This window comes from Lichenostomus cassidix, chromosome 3 (genome assembly GCF_008360975.1).
Source record: "Lichenostomus cassidix isolate B80296 chromosome 3, HeHo_3.0, whole genome shotgun sequence".
In the NCBI taxonomy this organism is placed as follows: domain Eukaryota; kingdom Metazoa; phylum Chordata; class Aves; order Passeriformes; family Meliphagidae; genus Lichenostomus; species Lichenostomus cassidix.
Window position 1 is genome coordinate 109597774 of NC_139483.1, and position 17348 is coordinate 109615121.

The 17348-nt window shown below is 47.3% G+C and overlaps 1 protein-coding gene across 2 annotated transcripts in view; it reads right to left on the reverse strand.

Annotated features, from left to right (window-relative positions):
* Positions 1 to 329: 329 nt before the first annotated feature.
* The window catches only part of BLK (BLK proto-oncogene, Src family tyrosine kinase), a 43273-nt gene continuing 26254 nt past the window's right edge, over positions 330 to 17348 (reverse strand). Inside the window, exons 5-13 of one of the 2 annotated variants that reach the window (XM_085057145.1) lie at positions 16626 to 16724; positions 15494 to 15597; positions 10640 to 10789; positions 9795 to 9947; positions 8322 to 8501; positions 7671 to 7747; positions 4393 to 4543; positions 1862 to 1993; positions 330 to 1048 (exon numbers count right to left, since the gene is read on the reverse strand). In XM_085057145.1, the coding sequence (XP_084913271.1) occupies positions 837 to 1048; positions 1862 to 1993; positions 4393 to 4543; positions 7671 to 7747; positions 8322 to 8501; positions 9795 to 9947; positions 10640 to 10789; positions 15494 to 15597; positions 16626 to 16724 (1258 nt within the window). In that variant the 3' untranslated portion in view covers positions 330 to 836. The other variant, XM_085057146.1, reaches the window with a different exon arrangement.

Below are 17348 nucleotides of genomic sequence, written 5' to 3' on the forward strand. Positions count from 1 at the left end.
AGCAGAGCGGGACCTGCCGGGATGTCGCACCAGGAGCTTGTGCAGTGACGGCTCAGCCAAGCGGGGAGGGCTTTTATGTCTCAGTTATTTTATTACTCGTGGTTTTACTTCCCAGATTTGCTGGGAAGGAAGGACATCTCGTGGCCGCACCACGAACATCTCTCCTGCTCCTCGGGCATCCTCCCCTTCCAGCTGGGTACCACCGCAGCATCTCCCCGCGCTGCCCGGGGAGCTCCCCAGCCTCTCCCTGCCCCTTCACGGGCTGCGGGTGGGCACGGCAAGGACAGGAAATCACTCCCACCCTGATTCCAGGATAAAGAAATGGGAAATCGTATCCAGTTTTTTATTACTGACTTGAGGCAGAGCAGGGGCATCACCTCCGGAGCTGGTGTGACCCGAGAGGTGCGGACAGGACACTCTGCCACCGCTGCCCGTGACATGGAGGGGCTGTGGTGTTGCCAGCAGTGGGCTCGGAGGTGGGGCAGAGATTCTGCACCCCCATACACCACCCTGGCCACGGATCCCTCTGCCCGGGGCTGCAGCTGCGGGGCTGAGGGGATTTTCTGTATCCGAGTGGGTCACGAAGGAGTTTTCTGTCCTTCAGGGGACAAATTGGGTACAGCTCCCCGAGGCGGACGGAGAAGCAGCTGAGCCATCTCTCAGCCACCTCTTCAGCCTCTGTGACAACCACAGAGCGGGCAGCATCCTCCTCCCTCGTGTCCCTCCTCATTCCCCATCTCAGCGTGCGGACAGGAGAAAGGGAAACTCCCGCACGGAGCCACGCCGGGCGGTGGCTTTGCCGCAGTTGTGTCCCCAGGAGCCGGCGGGGCTGCGGCTCACTGCTGCGGCTCAGGCTCGTACTGCTTCTCCGTGGAGGTGTAGAAATCCTCGAGCACCGACTGCAGGTACTCGAAGGTAGGGCGCTCCTCGGGGTTGCTGCGCCAGCACTTGAGGATGACGCCGTTGTAGAGCTCTCCGGGACACATCTCCGGGCAGGGCATGCGGTATCCCCGCTCCAGGTTGCGGATCACCTCGGGGTTGGTCATTCCTGGAGGGGAGCACAGCCCAGCAGGAGTTATTCGGTGCCCCGGGGGGAGGGCAGTGCTCCCAGCAGCTCCCAGGTGGGGCTGGAGGGGCTGCGGTGGTTCCCATATCTGGGAATTATCCCTTCTCCAGGGCTGTGCTTCCCCTCCATCCCTCTGCCCCCTCCCTGACTCCCCTCTTTGAGTTTGGCTTTGCACAGGGAGGGAAACACAGCAGGAAGGACCTCTTGTGACAAGAAGGACATTGAGGGGCTGGAGAGTGTCCAGGGAAGGGAGCAGAGCTGGGGAAGGAGATGGAGCACCAGGAGCAGCTGAGGGAGCTGGGGGAGCTCAGCCTGGAGAAAAGGAGGTTCAGGGGGACCTTCTGGCTCTGCACAACTCCTGACAGGAGGGGACAGCCAGGTGAGGGTCAGGCTTTGTTCCCAGGTAGCAAGAACAATGGGAGATGGTCTCAAGTCACACCAGGGGAGGTTCAGACTGGATATTAGGAAAAATTTCTTCATGGAAAGGATTCTCCAGCTCAGGCACAGCTGCCCAGGGCAGTGGTGGAGTCCCCATCCCTGGAGGGATTTACCAGACATATAAATGTGGCACCTGGGGACATGGGTTAGTGGTGGCTTTGGCAGTGCTGAGTTAATTCAATTTAGAGGCCTTAAACAAGGACAAGGGATCCTGGACCTGGAAAAGGGATCCTGGAGCTGGATAAGGGATCCTGGACCTGGATAAGGGATCCTGGAACTGGATAAGGGATTCTGTATCTGGATAAGGGATTCTGTATCTGGATAGGGGATCCTAAACCTGGATAAGAGATCCTGTACCTGGGTAAGGGATCCTGCCATAGGTGATGATCTCTGTCAGGAGGATCCCAAAGGACCACACATCGGATTTGATGGTGAAAACCCCATAGTTAATGGCCTCAGGAGCAGTCCATTTGATGGGGAATTTGGCACCTGTCCAGAGGAAACACAGGGGAAAAAACACCTGGAGTTAGAGCATCTTCCTCACCTCTCACAGGCACAGCAATTCCCCAAAACTGTTCCCTGGTTCCTTTGGGTTGTGGATTATGATTCTGGGATTCTTCCTAGGAGAGAGGCTCCAGCCCTTTGACCATCTGCCTGTCCTCCTCTGGACCTGCTGCATCCCAGAACTGGATGGAAAATTCAAAACCAATGTCTCAGGCAGATTTATTGTGGGACAGCAACAGTAGGATTTTAGTCTATATGAAATTTCCTTGGCTTTTTCCAAGAAAAATTGGATCAGATGATCTTTGAGGTCTCCTTCCAACCTGGTACGCTATGATTCTGTGAAATCACTTATTAGAAGGGGCTGTTTTTAGCAAAAACACATAAATATTACTGCAAATATAAATTCCCCAGTTCTTAAAGCTGCGTATTTTTATTAAAACCAAAAGAAGTCCCATTTTATTTTGTTCACCAGGTTCTTGCTTAACCACTGTGGACAGCAATGACCATAAGTTTGCAATTTCAGCTTAGCTAAAATGAAAAAACTAAAAAAAACCCAACCATCAGTTAAACCACCTTGACAAGTGGGAACTGATCATGTTATGCTGCAGAGGAAACCACATTTTTATTTATACACATCCTTGCAGGACCGAAAATCCAACTGCAGGGTGTGAAATAAGCACCTCAGTTGTTGCACATCTCACTCTGAGTGACAAGGCTGGGAAATGCAATCTGTGAAGTGAGAATTGTTGATAGCAGATAGAGGGGAGCTGTTATTTCAGAGCAAAGCTAGCTGGAAAAAATGCTGATAGGAGCTGCTTTCCACTTTTCCTTTGGTTATTAATGGAATTATACTGATTTAATCAAAGCTTCTTTTAAGGATTAAACTGCCTGAGAAATTTGCAGCGAAGTTAAAGTTCCCCTTCATGACAGTTTCTGAATTACATTTGGGATCTTTTACTACTCTGAAATAGTTTTGCATTTGGAAATGGGTATAATTTGTATCAAAAAGTATTTTGGGGACAGGAAATTGAAAGAAATGTTTGTTATTTAAAAAAAAAACCCACAAAAACTATTACATTTCCTTTCCTCAGAGTATATTTTAGGGGGAATTTTATCTCATCCCAGCTCTAGAGGAGGACAGATTTCCAAAACGTGAAAATGTTCTGATAAATGCCACTTATGCCTGATTTAATTGTTTAATTTCAATCACTCCTGCTGCTGTCCCTGATGCTCTATAGACTCTCTCTGCAATCTGAATGATTTTATCTCACACCTGAGCTCAGAGTCAGACCTCAATACAGGGATGATCTCAGAAGTCTTTTCCAAACTAAATCATTCTGTGATTTAATATTCTCCAAGTTGTCTCTCTGTTGTGGAAGCAACCTGATGAGATCAGGGCTTTTTTTTGGGGTTGCCTAGGACACCTGGAAGCTGCTGCTGGGCCCAGATTTGTGGCTCCAGCTCCCCTCTGTAGCTCAATGACCGAGTTATTCCATTATTTCCTTCCCTCTGGACTGAATCCCTGGGCAAACATGGGCACAGACAGCAGCTTTCATCAGCAGAGGTCAAATTGCACCACTAAACAAACCCGAGGGTCAGCAGGACTCCCCCAAACAGAGCCAAAAGACTTATTTCCCATTTCTCTCTGCAATTCTCAGTTGGTTTTATAGTTCCCAAGCACTGCTGCGCCTCCTAGGACTGGATTTTGGGTGTCTCTGTTTCTCTGCCTCTTGCCCAGATGCTGACAGCAGCAGTTCTGTGGGTTTTGCTCTCCTTTACCTGATCCCAGCCTGGTAACCTGGCATTCCTGGAGGCAGCTGATGCCTGGTGGTTTTCTGTCCTTTCTTTTCATACCCTTTTTATACATTTTCATACCCTTTCCCTTTCCTTGTACCCTTCACAAACACTCCTTGTACCTTAGCCCCACATGTTTATAACTTTGTAGTCTGATATTTAGCTTAGTTTGGGGATTCTCTGGGGGGGAAGATGAAAAATTCCTAACTATCTCAAAACTAGAGGCTCCAACCTCGGACAGAGCCTCCTCTCTGGAACATGTTTTTGTAAACTAGGCTGTACTCTCATTTAGGGGGGTAATTAGAATAGGGAAACAATTACCTCATTTGTTAAGTTTCTTATTGGGGGATTTTAGGTAGATATGCTAATTTGTGAGGTCCATAAATTTGTATACACATTGTACAGGATGTGCTGCTCAGTGTGTTCCACCTTTGATGAGTTGAGCACCTAGGATCCTACTAAACCATGGTAATACCCTTTTCCCTTTACTGCTGTGCCTGCTTCATATTTTTCCCAGCTTTTAAGGCATCACAGGAGGGTGGGAGATAAGGGCAGAGCACTGGTGAGGCAATGCTGGGAACAACACCCACCTTCCTGTGCCAAATACTCGTTCTCGATGAGCCTGGCGAGGCCGAAATCCGCGATTTTGCAGCAGAGCGTCTCCGAGACGAGGATGTTGGCAGCCCTGAGGTCCCGGTGGATGAAGTTCATGCGCTCGATGTAGGCCATGCCTTCTGCCACCTGGGAGGGGAGGAAGAGCCCATCTTCATCATCACCTCCCCTGTTTTATCCTGGCTGCTGCTCAGGCAGCTCTGCAGAGCATGGAATTTGTGCAGGGTTGCTCGAATGTGGCTGTGATCCTGGATGTGCCTTTGTCCCCATGGATGGATGGATGGATGGATCAACAGACAGGTAAATAAATAGATATTGCCCATGTAAAGGTGGAGATATTCAGCTTTACCAGCCTGAAAGCTCTGAGCAGCCAAGGCAAGGAGAACAGAAGCATCACCCTCTGTTCTGCTCAGAAGTCACAGCCCTGGGTCGTGTCTGCAGTGAGATGCAGAAAGGTGAAACCACATCACTGCATTCCTGGTTTCTGCCACAAGTTCTCTCTTCTCCAGTGGGGTTTTTAGTCATAAACATTCCAGGTTAGATATGTGAATGAAGAACGGGAAAAAAAGCCCCCACAAAAAATCCAAACCAGCAAATCACAGAATTATAGAATGGTTGGAAGGGACCTTAGGACCCTAAAGTTCATTTCATTCCACCCCCTGCCATGGGCAGGGACAACTTCCACTATCCCAAGTTGATCCAAGCCCTGAACAACTTGGCCTTGGACACTTCCAGGGATCCAGGGGCAGCCACAGCTTCTCTGGGAACCTGTACTAGTGCCTCACCACCCTCACAGGGAAGAATTCCATCCTAACATCTGCTCGAGGCACCTGGTGTGTGTGATAAGCCTCTGTCAATGACAGCAGCAACATTTTATTGAGGAGTGCTGAGGATTTAAAAGGGAGATTGATGGAAAACAGAGATGGCCAGGCTGAGTCCCAGACTTGGATTGGGCATTAATCAGGAAGGTGAGAGAGTCTGTGCAACCCCTGCCAGCAAGGGTAGCATTTATTAAAGCTTTTTCAGGGGGTGAGGGCAGAGCAATTTTCCACTCCATGCAGATTCACATGAACCTCAGAACTCACATGTGGTTTCAAACAGGATACTCACAGTACTTTCCAGTGTTGCATTTCTAACCTGTGTCAACACCACTCGAGTGCAAGGGCTGCTTGCTGCAGTGGAAAATGGAAGAATTGATGTAATTTCCTGTCCTGATGTTAATGAGATAGGACTTGGTGCTTGGCCCGTTCCAGCCCAGAGTGTTTTCAAGCATTTACCCTCAGGACTGACCACAGGGCTGAGTGCATCAGCCCAGACTGCTAATTTTAACTCCACGGATGTCATCGGATCAAAAATTGCGCTCAAGAGGGTTGGGCGCCTGTTGGGCTGTGATGTCACCCCAACACCACAGATAAACAGATTGCAAAATAGCTTGATAGATTGCCCTTTTCCTCCTCCTCCTGCTTCTCCTCCCAGAGATACCCAGGGAATGTTTGAGTCTCTGCCCTGGGGAGGTGGTACTGGGGTGGGAGGGGGAAGGATGAAAACTGTTCTTCCAGTTGATGCTGATGCCTCAGGGATGGGTAAAATCTTTCCTACCCCACGGTGAGGGTGACTTCTGTGGGTTTTGCATCACTGGGGTGTGGAGGTTTGGTCTGTGTTAAATTATCCTGGTCCTGGTGTGTGGCACAGGGTACCCAGAGAAGCTGTGGCTGCCCCTGGATCCCTGGAAGTGTTCAAGGCCAGGCTGGACAGGGCTTGGAGCAACCTGGGATAGTGGAAGGTGTCCCTGCCCATGGCAGAGAGTGGGAATGAAATGATTTTTCGTGTTTCTTTCAACCCAAACCATTCTGTGATTCCAAGATTTTGGAACGTTGGCCAAAATCTTTGCTCTGGGTCACCCACAGACTGCTCTGACTGCAGCAATTTCCTCCTGTGCAGAAATGCATCAAGCCAATTTCTAGGGAATGCTCCCACTAAACCCAAGGGTTCTGTAATATGGACTAATTTGGGATCATTTTCCTTATCCTCAGGGATTTAAAGCAAACCACAGGCTTGTTTTAAAGGGAGGGAATGAAACAATGAAAAATGGAGGGAGGGAAGTGAGGAGTTCAAGACAGAAGGAGGGAAGGAGAGAAGTAATTAAGTCAAAGATACTAAACAGGGAGGGTGCATTTGTCTCCATAACATCTCACAGACATCAATGATAAAGCTGCAGATATGGAAAATTTATCAGTAGGGAAGAGGGAAGGAACACAAACAGCTTCCTCTGCACCCCTATGGACAGTTCAAAGTAAATATGACAGAAGGTGGCACTGCTTTAAAGTATTTAAACCTTTTCATCCTGGTTAGAGCAAGAAGGAAAGTCTTTCACTATCATAAAACATTTCCTTAAATATTAAGATTCTCCAGCTGTTAATTCATTAAAAAATAACTTTATATGATGGCTGGAAACATAAAAAAACCCCAAACCTTTACATAAAAAAACTTTACATGTCTTTTCCTTAAGTCCAGTTTGACAGGAGAGGCTGAGTGATCTCATGGATAAATCCCAGAGTTTTATTCAGCTTTATTCAGCCTGATATTTCACGAGTTTTTCCCAAATATTTCCTAATTAGCCTAACTCTGCTCTGGGTGAGCCAAAATCTTCAACAGCTGGCTGGGACCAAAGTGCAGTGATTTTGCCATTCTCGTTCTTTGTGTGATTTCCCTAATTTTGCCTTATTTGTGTTTAGAGACACTTCTGGACTAAAATATTACAGTGCAGCTGCAGCTATTAAGATTTACAGCCTGGGGATGCTTAAAAGTCAGAAGTTTGTTTTTACAGAGAGCAATATTTCCAGATTTGAGGGTCAGAACATCCTTTATTCCTCATCATCAGAAGCACAGAACTGCTGGCCCTGCATTGGAAGTCACTTGGTTGAGCTGTTCCTTCCTTTTCAGTAAAAAAAAAATAAGAAAAAACCAAACCTCTTTTCCTGCTCAGCAAGGCAGAAAAGCAAAATAAATGAAATCAGACCAAAACATACCCAAGCACCCCCAAAGACTCTAAATCTCTAGCTCTGCACTAAGCCATCAGAGGGCTGCTCTAAGGACCGAGCTGACATGGAAAGGATGAGGAGAATCCCTAAGAGAACACACCAGGAGGAGCTGTTTTTCTCCAGGAAATCTTTTCTCTGGCTGACTTCAGACCTGCAAGAATTCAACTGAGTCAATAACAAACCTTGAATCCTTTTCCCAGCTGCTGTTCACTGACCTGAGCAGAGATATCAATGAGTTTGGGGAGATTCAGTTGGCTTCCTTCTTCTGTCTTCAGGAAATCCAGCAAACACCCTGCAGAAGAGGAGGGACTGCTATGACTCTTCTGAATAATCTAGAAATTTGTTTTCCCTGGTGCTGCTCTGAATAGATGCAACAACTCTGCCTCCATCCTAGAAGAAATCCAGGAACTAGAATAGGTCTCCACTGGAGCATCTTCCGTTAGGAAAGCTCCCAAACAGCCCAAATTGCCCTCTAATTTACAGAGATCTGCAGCAAAATGCTGGGCACTCATCACTCAGAGTGCCACAGACAAGAGGGGCCAAAAAAAGGGAAAATTTCACGACAATGGGAGTAAAAACCTGAAACAAACTTCCAGTGAGAACAGTGGAGAGGAGAATTTTAAACACTCCTCAAATGGAGCATCACCACCTTGTGAAGCAGCTTTTGAGGCCTTTTTCATCACCCAGAAGTTTCTTTTCTGTATTATAAACAAACTTTTGGGTCACTTAGACCTCCTTGATCTTGCAAATTTGGTAAAAAGTTTGCAGATTTGGTACAAACCCCTCCTGCCCACCCCATAATGCTGGCTAGCTCCCAGAACTGATTTTGCAGAAGCCAAAGAAAAAGCTCCAGGGGGGTTTTTTACCATTGGCCATGTACTCTGTGACAATGTAGATGGGCTGCTTGGTGACCACGGCGTACAGCCGGACCAGTTTGTTGTGCTGGAGCTTCTTCATCAGGTTTGCCTCTGCCAGGAAGGCGTCAGGATCCATGCTGCCCTCCTTCATGGTCTTCACAGCCACCTTGATGTTGTTCTTGTAGTAGCCTGCAGAGAGAGAACGGTGATTTGAGGAATTCTGGGCTCTCTGCAGGCTCTGTGGTGTTGTGCAGCAAGGAGAAGAGGAGCTCATGGAGAAGAAAACCACAGGAAGAGTTTGAATCCTTCCTAAAGAAATGGGATAAATCCCAGTGCCAGCAGGTGTGAGGAGGGACATTCCTGGAGATGCCTTAAGGATATTTTGCTTCTACTCTTTGTGTATCTGTAGATTTGGTGTATAGCTCTAGACTCCATATAAAGCGCTAAAAACCTCTGTTCCCAGCATTTGAGACAAAACAATTCCTCTCAGTTGGAAAACCCAAGGACACTTTGCTGCCTCAGAGCCCCAAAATATGTAAACAACAGTGAACTGGGGGGAGCAAGCTTGGGGTAATTGACATCATCAGCTGAAGGTGTAATTGGAGAATTAAGGATGTTATGTTAATAGACAGAACTTACAGAATGTGAAGAACTCATGACTTGTTATCCATTTTGGGTGTAGCCTCTGGAGTGAGCTCTCTCTGCCCTAAATGTACCTTAAAGGCCTTTAAGAAATATTAATCTGTATTTTATTCCCCTAACTTTGTTGAGCCTTCTCTTTCAGGTAAGCCCTGTTTAGACATCAATGGCAAAGCTGTAAATCCATGAGGTTCCATCAGGGATCACCCCTGCAATCAGCTCATCCTCACAAAATCCTCACAAAACCCTCCCAGACCCTTTCTGTGTGAAACCCCTGGTGTCGCCCACCAGATGGGCTCTCAGGTAATCTAAATACCATCCCAAAAGGCAGGGCTGTGCAGCCAGGACAGGAACTCAGCCTGCTCCTGGCCACAATCTCGATTTCCAAGTCAAAGAGCAGCCACAAAGAGGGTGGCAGAGGAAGCTGAGCTCTCCCCACTTCCTCTGCTGCTGATTAGCAGTGGGCAGGAAGGCATAAAGGATGGAGGTCTGGGGTATAAAGTGGGACAGGTAAGCTGAAAAAGCAAGAAAATGTCACCCAAGTATTCTCCTGGGTGTAACTTAGAATCCCACAGGTGTGCCAGGATTCCCAGGAGGAATGGGTGTATATATATCCCATAAATAGCCACTTCAACACCCAACCCCTGTGAAATTCTTGACCAGCCTCAGATCTGTGCAAACATGAGCTGTCCAGTCCTTCCCAGGGATCCTGCAGCTACTGCTGTGTGTGTATCCATAAATACATGTTCATCCTTAAGGATCCACTCCCAGAAAAGGAAAAAGGGTTTTTCATCTCCTCTCTTTATACCTTTCTTTCCTGAAATGGGGGGAAATTCCACTTACCCATCCACACTTCCCCGAACTGCCCGCTGCCCAGCTTCTTCACAAGCTTCAGGGACTCCCTGGGGATCTCCCACTCGTCCCGTGCCCAGGGTCTCTGGGGAGCCAGGGATGTGCAGGGAGCTGTGAGGCGCTGGCACAGCCCATCCCCTTTCTCTGGGTGAGGACAAAGCACAGGAAAGTTCAGTAGGATGGCAGGAAAAACTTCCTTCATCCACACATTCCAGGAAAAATCAACCCATGGGAAAACTCCTCAACCACGCAGGGAAGTGGTGGAGCCCCCAGCCCTGGAGGGATTAAAAAGCCATGTGGATGTGGCACTTGGGGACATGGGTCAGTGGTGGCCTTGGCAGTGTCTTGGACTCAGTGGTTTTGCAGGGCTTTTCCAGCCTTAATAATTCTCTGATTCTGTGAAATGTTTCAGCCACGGGGATCAAGGCACCCAAAATAGACCCAATGAAAGGAAAAAGCTCAAAGGGAGCCACAGAGGAGCAAATTATCCTGCCCAGTTTGTCCAAACCTTGCTTCCTATGTACCCCTCCTGCATAACCTGACAGCATCCACCTCTGTCCTTTCCTGATGGGAGACACTGCCTGATTTTAACTGCTGATTTTTGATGTTTTTAAATGAAAAGGCAAGGCTACACATGTTCAAAATGATTTTAGGGCTGTGGGTAGAATCACCCTTGCAATTCCCCAGGATGGAAACCAGGACATGCATTCTGCTTGCAGGAGCACACCTGGCCCATGAGAGAGGGTGGAGCAGCTGTGGTGTCTCCCAGGCCTTTTCCCCCTCCATCCCTGCTCTCTTCCAGGACACAAATCCACGAGGGAAGGCAAACAACTCACGGCTGTAATGATGGATGAGCTCTGGCAGGCTGGAGAAAGTCATCCTGGGGGAGATGTAATAACCCCCTCCATCCAGGGAGCGAATCCTGTAGTGTTTGATGACATCCCCGTGGACTGAGTCGCTGTCTCTCACAGACAGGGAATAGGAATCTGGAGAAGGAACAGGAGGAGCAGTGAGGACAAACTGCACCCAGATCAGGGACTAACTGCCTCCCCTTGATGCCTTAGGATTTTAGGTTCTGTATTTTTTGTGTATCTGTAGTTTTAGTGTGTGGCTGTGGACTCCATATAGAGTGCTAAATCTCCTGTTCCCAGGATTTTTAGGCAAACAATTCCTCTAAAGCTCAGGATCCAAGGACACTTTGCTGCCTCAGAGCCCCAAGATATGTAAACAACGTTGAAATGGGGGGAGAAAACTTGGAGTAATGACATCACTACCTGAAGCTGTAGTTGGAGGATTAAGGCTTGATATTTACATAGTCAGAACTTATTAAACATGAAAAACTTGTGACTCAGCATCCATTTTGGGTGTAGCCTCTCAAAAAGGTTCTGTCTGCCCTAAATGCACCTTGAAGGCCCTTCAATAAATTTATCTGCTTTTTATTCTCCTAACTTTGTCTAGCTTCTGTTTTAGGTAAGCCCCCAGGCTTTACAGCTACACACTTCCCACTCTCCAAAGCAAAGGGAGAGAATAAAAGTTCATCACAGATTAATTGATCCTGTCCAGACTTCAGTGGGTAAGACCTGCCTGTCATACCCAACAGCCCCATGGAAGCACTGTGGGAATCAGCAGCATCTCCCCAAACAGAGCAATCAGATGTTCCTTAGGTCAGAGTGGTCTTTCCACAGCTCCATATTCCCATCTGAGCTCTGTCAGCCTCAGCATCATGAAATCAGAATAGTTTGGGTTGGAAAGGACCTTAAATTTCATCCTGTTCCACCCCCTGGCATGGGCAGGGACATCTTTCACCATCCCAGGTTGCTCCAGGCCCTGTCCAGCCTGGCCTGGAACACTTCCAGGGATCCAGGGGCAGCCACAGCTTCTCTGGGCAACCTGTGCCAGGGCCTCACCAGCCTCACAGGGAAGAATTTATTCCTGATATTTAATCTAGACCTGCGCTCTTTCAGTTAAAAGCCATTTAAAGCCATTTTCCTCTCAATTAAACATTATGAAACCTTGTGCCAAGGTCAGTAGTTCAGCTGTGGAGGCACAAAAGGCAGTTCAGGAGATCTGTCTTGCTCAGCCTTAAACTTGTGACTGTGGCTAAACCACATCTAGAGATTCCCATCTGGAATCTTGTCCCTGTTGGGCTTCAAAGGAGCTGCTCAGTGATCAACCACTCCAACCTGCCATTCCCTCCATGAGAATCTAAACCAAGGGGTTGGGTTTTAGTGCACAAAAGCATCACTAGATGCTGCTGCAGAGCAGAACTTCCACTCTGTGTCAGTGTGATTCAATGCAGTTCAGCAGTGGTTTTTTTCCCTTTGTCTGGATCACATTTCTGGAGTGAGTTGTTACAAGCCTGCTGGGCTGCTCAAAGTCTAATATGTCACCTGGGCAGATTAACTGCTGACTTTTGATGGTTTTAAATGAAAAGGCAAGGCTACACATGTTCAAAAGTTTGTGTCTGTCATGTAGGATCATGAAAAGAAGCAGGGCCATCCACAGCAACTCTGAAACCCTAATCCTGTATGGGAGGGAAAGTTTATTTTTTAAAATCCTCACTGGCTGGTGTTTCTCCATCCCAGCACCAGCAGTTTTCCCTACACTGTGCCTGAAAACCATTTGCATCTATAAAAAGCAGCAAAAAACCCCCACCTCTGTGGATATTTGCTGTTGCAGTCATCATAAATCTTTACAAGCAGAGTTTGGAAGAGTCTAAAGTTTTTCCAAGTGCCAGCAATCATTTTGAGGGGACTCCCTTCCTGCAGAGACCAGACTCCAAGATCTGGTGGTGTAAAGTTCATGGAAAAACCTGGTGGTTTAAATGCAGAGCCAGGGAACCTCAAATTTGAAGCATACAGCTTGATTGGTTGTCTCCTTCTCAGCAGAGGAAACTCTCCTGATTCTGTTTCCTTCACCATGAATTGTCAGGCAGAAGAGAAATTGAGAAGCCCTTTTGGTTTGCAGCTGAACAACTGAGAAACTGCCCTGAAACATCTTCAATGGGGTAAAAAAACCTCAAGGGAAGGGCAAAGGAATGGCTCTGCTGGCTCCTCTTTGGCACCCATGTGGCCCTTAAGTTCCAAAATAATGCTATTAAACATCAAGGCCAAAGGCTGGGCTTGATAATCTCAGAGATCTTTTTCAACCTAAATGATTCTGTGATTCTGTGAAGAAGAATACAATAATGGTAACACCTATATATCATTATTATTATTATTATTATTATTATTATTATTATTATCATTATTATTATTATTATCATTATTACTATTATTATTACTACTACTATTAAGGCCATTACTATTATTAACTTCCATTATTTTTGGCAAGGATGATAATGTTGTTTTCATTTCAAACAGACTGAAACACTGCCCAGGCCAGGCTGCAGCCCAGAAGAGCTGGGCTCATATGCCACAAGACCAAGAGGTTGCTTTGCAAGCCTGGAACACAGCTTAGGGTTTGTGTGGGATTTTTATGGGGCAAGACCTGCTCAAGGAAGGAGCCAAATGTGATGTGAAGGCAGCTGCAGTGAGGCCAAAGAACCCTGAAGAAGGAAATCCAGGAATTGATGACTTGTGTGTCTGCAGGGAAGTGTCAGGGGCTGAGATTCAGCAGGGAAGAGGACACCTACCCTGTTTGCCAGGGTGGTTGCACCCAAAATATTTCCTCCCACGGGATCTCCTTTCCAGACCCCACCAACCCTTTAAACTTTCCTGCAGCTTCCAAAGGGTGAAAGGACCAATCTTTCAGCTGCCTACTGCAGGTGTTAATTCTTACCTTGTCGTTAGGCTAATGACTTCATTTCACCTCAAGTCAGTTTAATTTGCTGCAGGGAGTGTGGTGGAGCTTCCCTGTCATTTTCCAGGCTGGTTATTATGCCCTCTGGAATTGCTGTGCAGAGGCAAAGCACCAAGGCTGGGAAGATTCAATTCTCTCTCACAGAATCACAGAATGGTTTGGGTTGGAAGGATCTCAAAGTTCATCCCATTCCACTCCCTGCCATGGGCAGGGACACTTTCCACTAAACCAGGTTGCTCCAAACCCTGTCCAGCCTGGTTTTTGCTCCCAGTAAGAGCAGCAAATGAAAATCATTAAGTGGAGTCCTAATTCCCCCTGATGATATCCAGGGTAGACAAAGGGAGTTCTTGCTCCTCAGCCACAAGGGACATTTGCCCATTCTGCAGTCCTGCATCACATCCTGGCACAGACACAGGCAGGTAAAGAGTCCAGAGTACAGAATTTATGGAACAATTTCTCCATCAAAACACCCAGGGCAGTGGTGGAGTCCCCAGTCCCAGAAGGGTTTAAAAGCCATGGAGATGTGGCACCTGGGGACATGGGTGGGACATTTCCTGCTCCTATGGCTCAGCAGCCCTTCACTCATTCCCATTAGGAAGCACAGGAGCTCAGCTGGCTGCAGGGGCTGAGCTCAGCAAGGTCCCTCCTGCTGGGAGCAGAAATGCAGAAATCCTGCTGGGATACAGGAGCCTGTGGCTCAGCACAGCTGGGGAATGTGTGCTTTTGGAATGATTGTGACTTCAGGGGGACTTTGTTTATTTGCAGCATTTTCAGCAAGGACAGTGCTCCGCTGATGATTTCACCACCAGCCTGCTTCCCACACTCTTCCCATCTTCCCAGGATGCTGAATGTGCCTTTCATGGGCTCTGAGAAACGTTGACTCTGAAGATTTGCAGAGTTTCTGCATCTCAAACCACGAGGAAAATGGGACTTTGCTTAGGATGGGCTGGGAATAGGTGCTGCTCTTAGGGTGCAGAACCCATCCTGCTGTGCCTGAGACATCCCACACCTCCCAGTGTAAGTCACTAATTGGGATTAGCTCAGCCCAGTGCTCATCCCTGATGGTCAGATTTTGCTGGTGATGTGCAAAGTGAATGGAAATACAGATCATGGGGAAGGAAAACAGAGGGATCTGGTTCAGAGCAGAACCATGGGACCACCATGACCATCATTTCCTCTGCTGTAAACGCACATGATGGTCCAGAGGAAGCAAGGAGAAAAAAAGTAGGAAAGAAACAATATGAAATTCCCATGGGACAACCTAAACTAACTCCCAGACTCTACAAATTGAAATTACATGGTTAAATAATATGATTAATAACTATATCCACTGCCCAACAGAAGTAACCAATGCTCTCTCTCCATTCTCACTGGATCATTTCTTCAGAGCTCAGACATGTTCATATGGAAGGAAAGTGGATGAAGTCCATCTATCCTGCTCCAGTCAGTCTCCTTCTAGAAGTTCTAGTTTGTATGAATTCCCCTTGCTACAGACTGTCAGGGAAAAGATGTTTCCCCTGGGAAAATGACTTTTACCAAAATTCTCCAAGTTTCTGCTGCAAACAGAAGAAATACTCCTTCAAGAGTGTGTAGAAGTATCTGCATTTGCCAATAAAATGAAAAGAAAAAAAAAAAGAGGCATTTCTTTGAGAAGAAAAGGAAAAGAAAAACCCCTAAACCGTTTTGGAAAATCTGCTTATTTGTGTTCCTGTGTCTCTGCCATGAACTCTGGTGGAAGAGCCACTCTTACCAGAGCCAGAACTGCACATTTGAGTAGCGTCTTGTGGAAATTTTTTTCCTCCAAGCCCTCAGCTCACTCCTAGAGCCCTGCTGAAGGTTTTCCAAGCCTGGGCAATAACGAGGAGTTACCTTTGCTCCAAGGATCTCACCTTTGGTGGTTTCGCTCTCCCGGACGAGGAAAGAGCCAACTTTGTTCCCAGAAGACAACAGCAGCCGTTCAGCATCTTTTCTGCTCAGAGTTTTAAAATACCACCTAAGAAAGAGAAAAGGAGAAATCATCATTTGAAAAGGAAAAGCTCTAAAAAAAACAAAAAAAGGAATTATTTTCAGTTAGCTCATTATTTTTTACCATTACACTGTGAAACCGAGAATTATTTTTATCAGCAAATAGTGTGGAATATGCCAGAAAGTGGCAGTAATAGAGAGTTTTGGGTAGATTAACATCAGATTTTGGTGCTTTGGGCTTATTTCACAGCCTGGCAATTCAGACAGAGCAGGGAGTAGATGGGATGTGCAGGATCCCATACACAGGAGAAGTTCAAGCTTTGGATACAAAGAGCTTTTATGTCTCAGCCACATTTCTGTGTGCTGCTAAATATTTGCTGAACTCAGTGATGGTTGGGTCCCTCCAAGAGGAGATTGCAGGCAGGAGTGATCATTAGAGCTGAATGCCATAGAGGAGGATAACTCATGGAAAAAAAAATCCCCCTGCCGTTTGTATTACAGGCAAAATTAACTCTTTTAACTCGAGTCTTTCTTTCCACCTTCCTTGCAGGGAGGCTGCATCAGGGCTCATTAAAAACCAGCACTGTTCATTGGCACTCATTTGTCTGTCCTGTTAAATTGTTGGTGAGGTCCCTGGCACATCCAAGACCTGGATCAACACACCCCATCCAGAGATTCCCAGTTTATATATGGATATATATGGATACTGTTTGTGTGGGTGGAGTGGCCCAGTGGCACCAGAGGATTGTCCCTGGCACTGTCACCATACCCTTCATGTTGTTCCCCCCAAATCCTTGTTTTCCACAGTGGGTACAATCAATGGGACAAGAATCTTTGCCCACTTTCCAATAAAAAACTCATTTTCCCTTTCCACACCAATATGATGCTAAAAACTTGTCCTGAGATTTTAGGCAGCATTATTTGGGATGAGCAAAGACCTCCTGCCATCCAGCCCAGCAGTGACATCTTCCTGCCATCCAGTAAAGCTCATCCTGAAGTTTGTTGAGATTCAGAGCACTGCATTGGTGTTCACCACTCCAAAGCTTTCCCACTTACTTTTCCTCTTCCAAACTGTCCACTTGTGCCACGAAGTTACTGGGGATGTATCCTTTCCTCCCAGTGCTCAGGGATTTTGCCAGCCACCAGTCCCCCTCGCTGCAAAGGGAGCAGAGGAAAAGATGTGAGTGCTCAGAGGGGGTTTTGTGCCAAGCTGAGGCTCTGAGGACATGGATTGTGGGGTTTGAGCAGTGCAGATGGACCAGGACTCCTTCATCCACCCTGCAGTTCCCTCTGGATTCCCCAGGACCAAAGCCAGGTTGAAGGCTGTTGGTGTTTCAGGGACCTGGGGAGGTGACAGACTCTTTCCATGAATGTGGGGTGACCACAGACCCAAACCTTGGCTACACACCTCAGTGAGAGGAGGAAAATCTGGGTCACAGGGTTTATTTTGTCTCCTGAACTGGGGCACTGAGGGTCCTCTTTGCTCCTTCACCTTCCAGACACCCCACTTGGCTCTCCCACTGCTGACTGAGGCACCAGCCATGACCCAAAGCAATCCCTACACAGGGGATTCTCCATCTCCTTGTCCCACAGGTCTCAGCCCATCCCATCTGGGTGAGGAATGTCACCTCTGGAGGAATGTCACCTCCCAGAGCAGTCAAGGATGGAGCAGCCCTACAGGGTCTAGGGACCCCAAACCCACCTCTGTCCTGTTAAGAGCCCTGGGCCTCTTCTGTGGTGAGTTTGAGAAGCTGAAATGAAACCTCACATGTCTCTGGC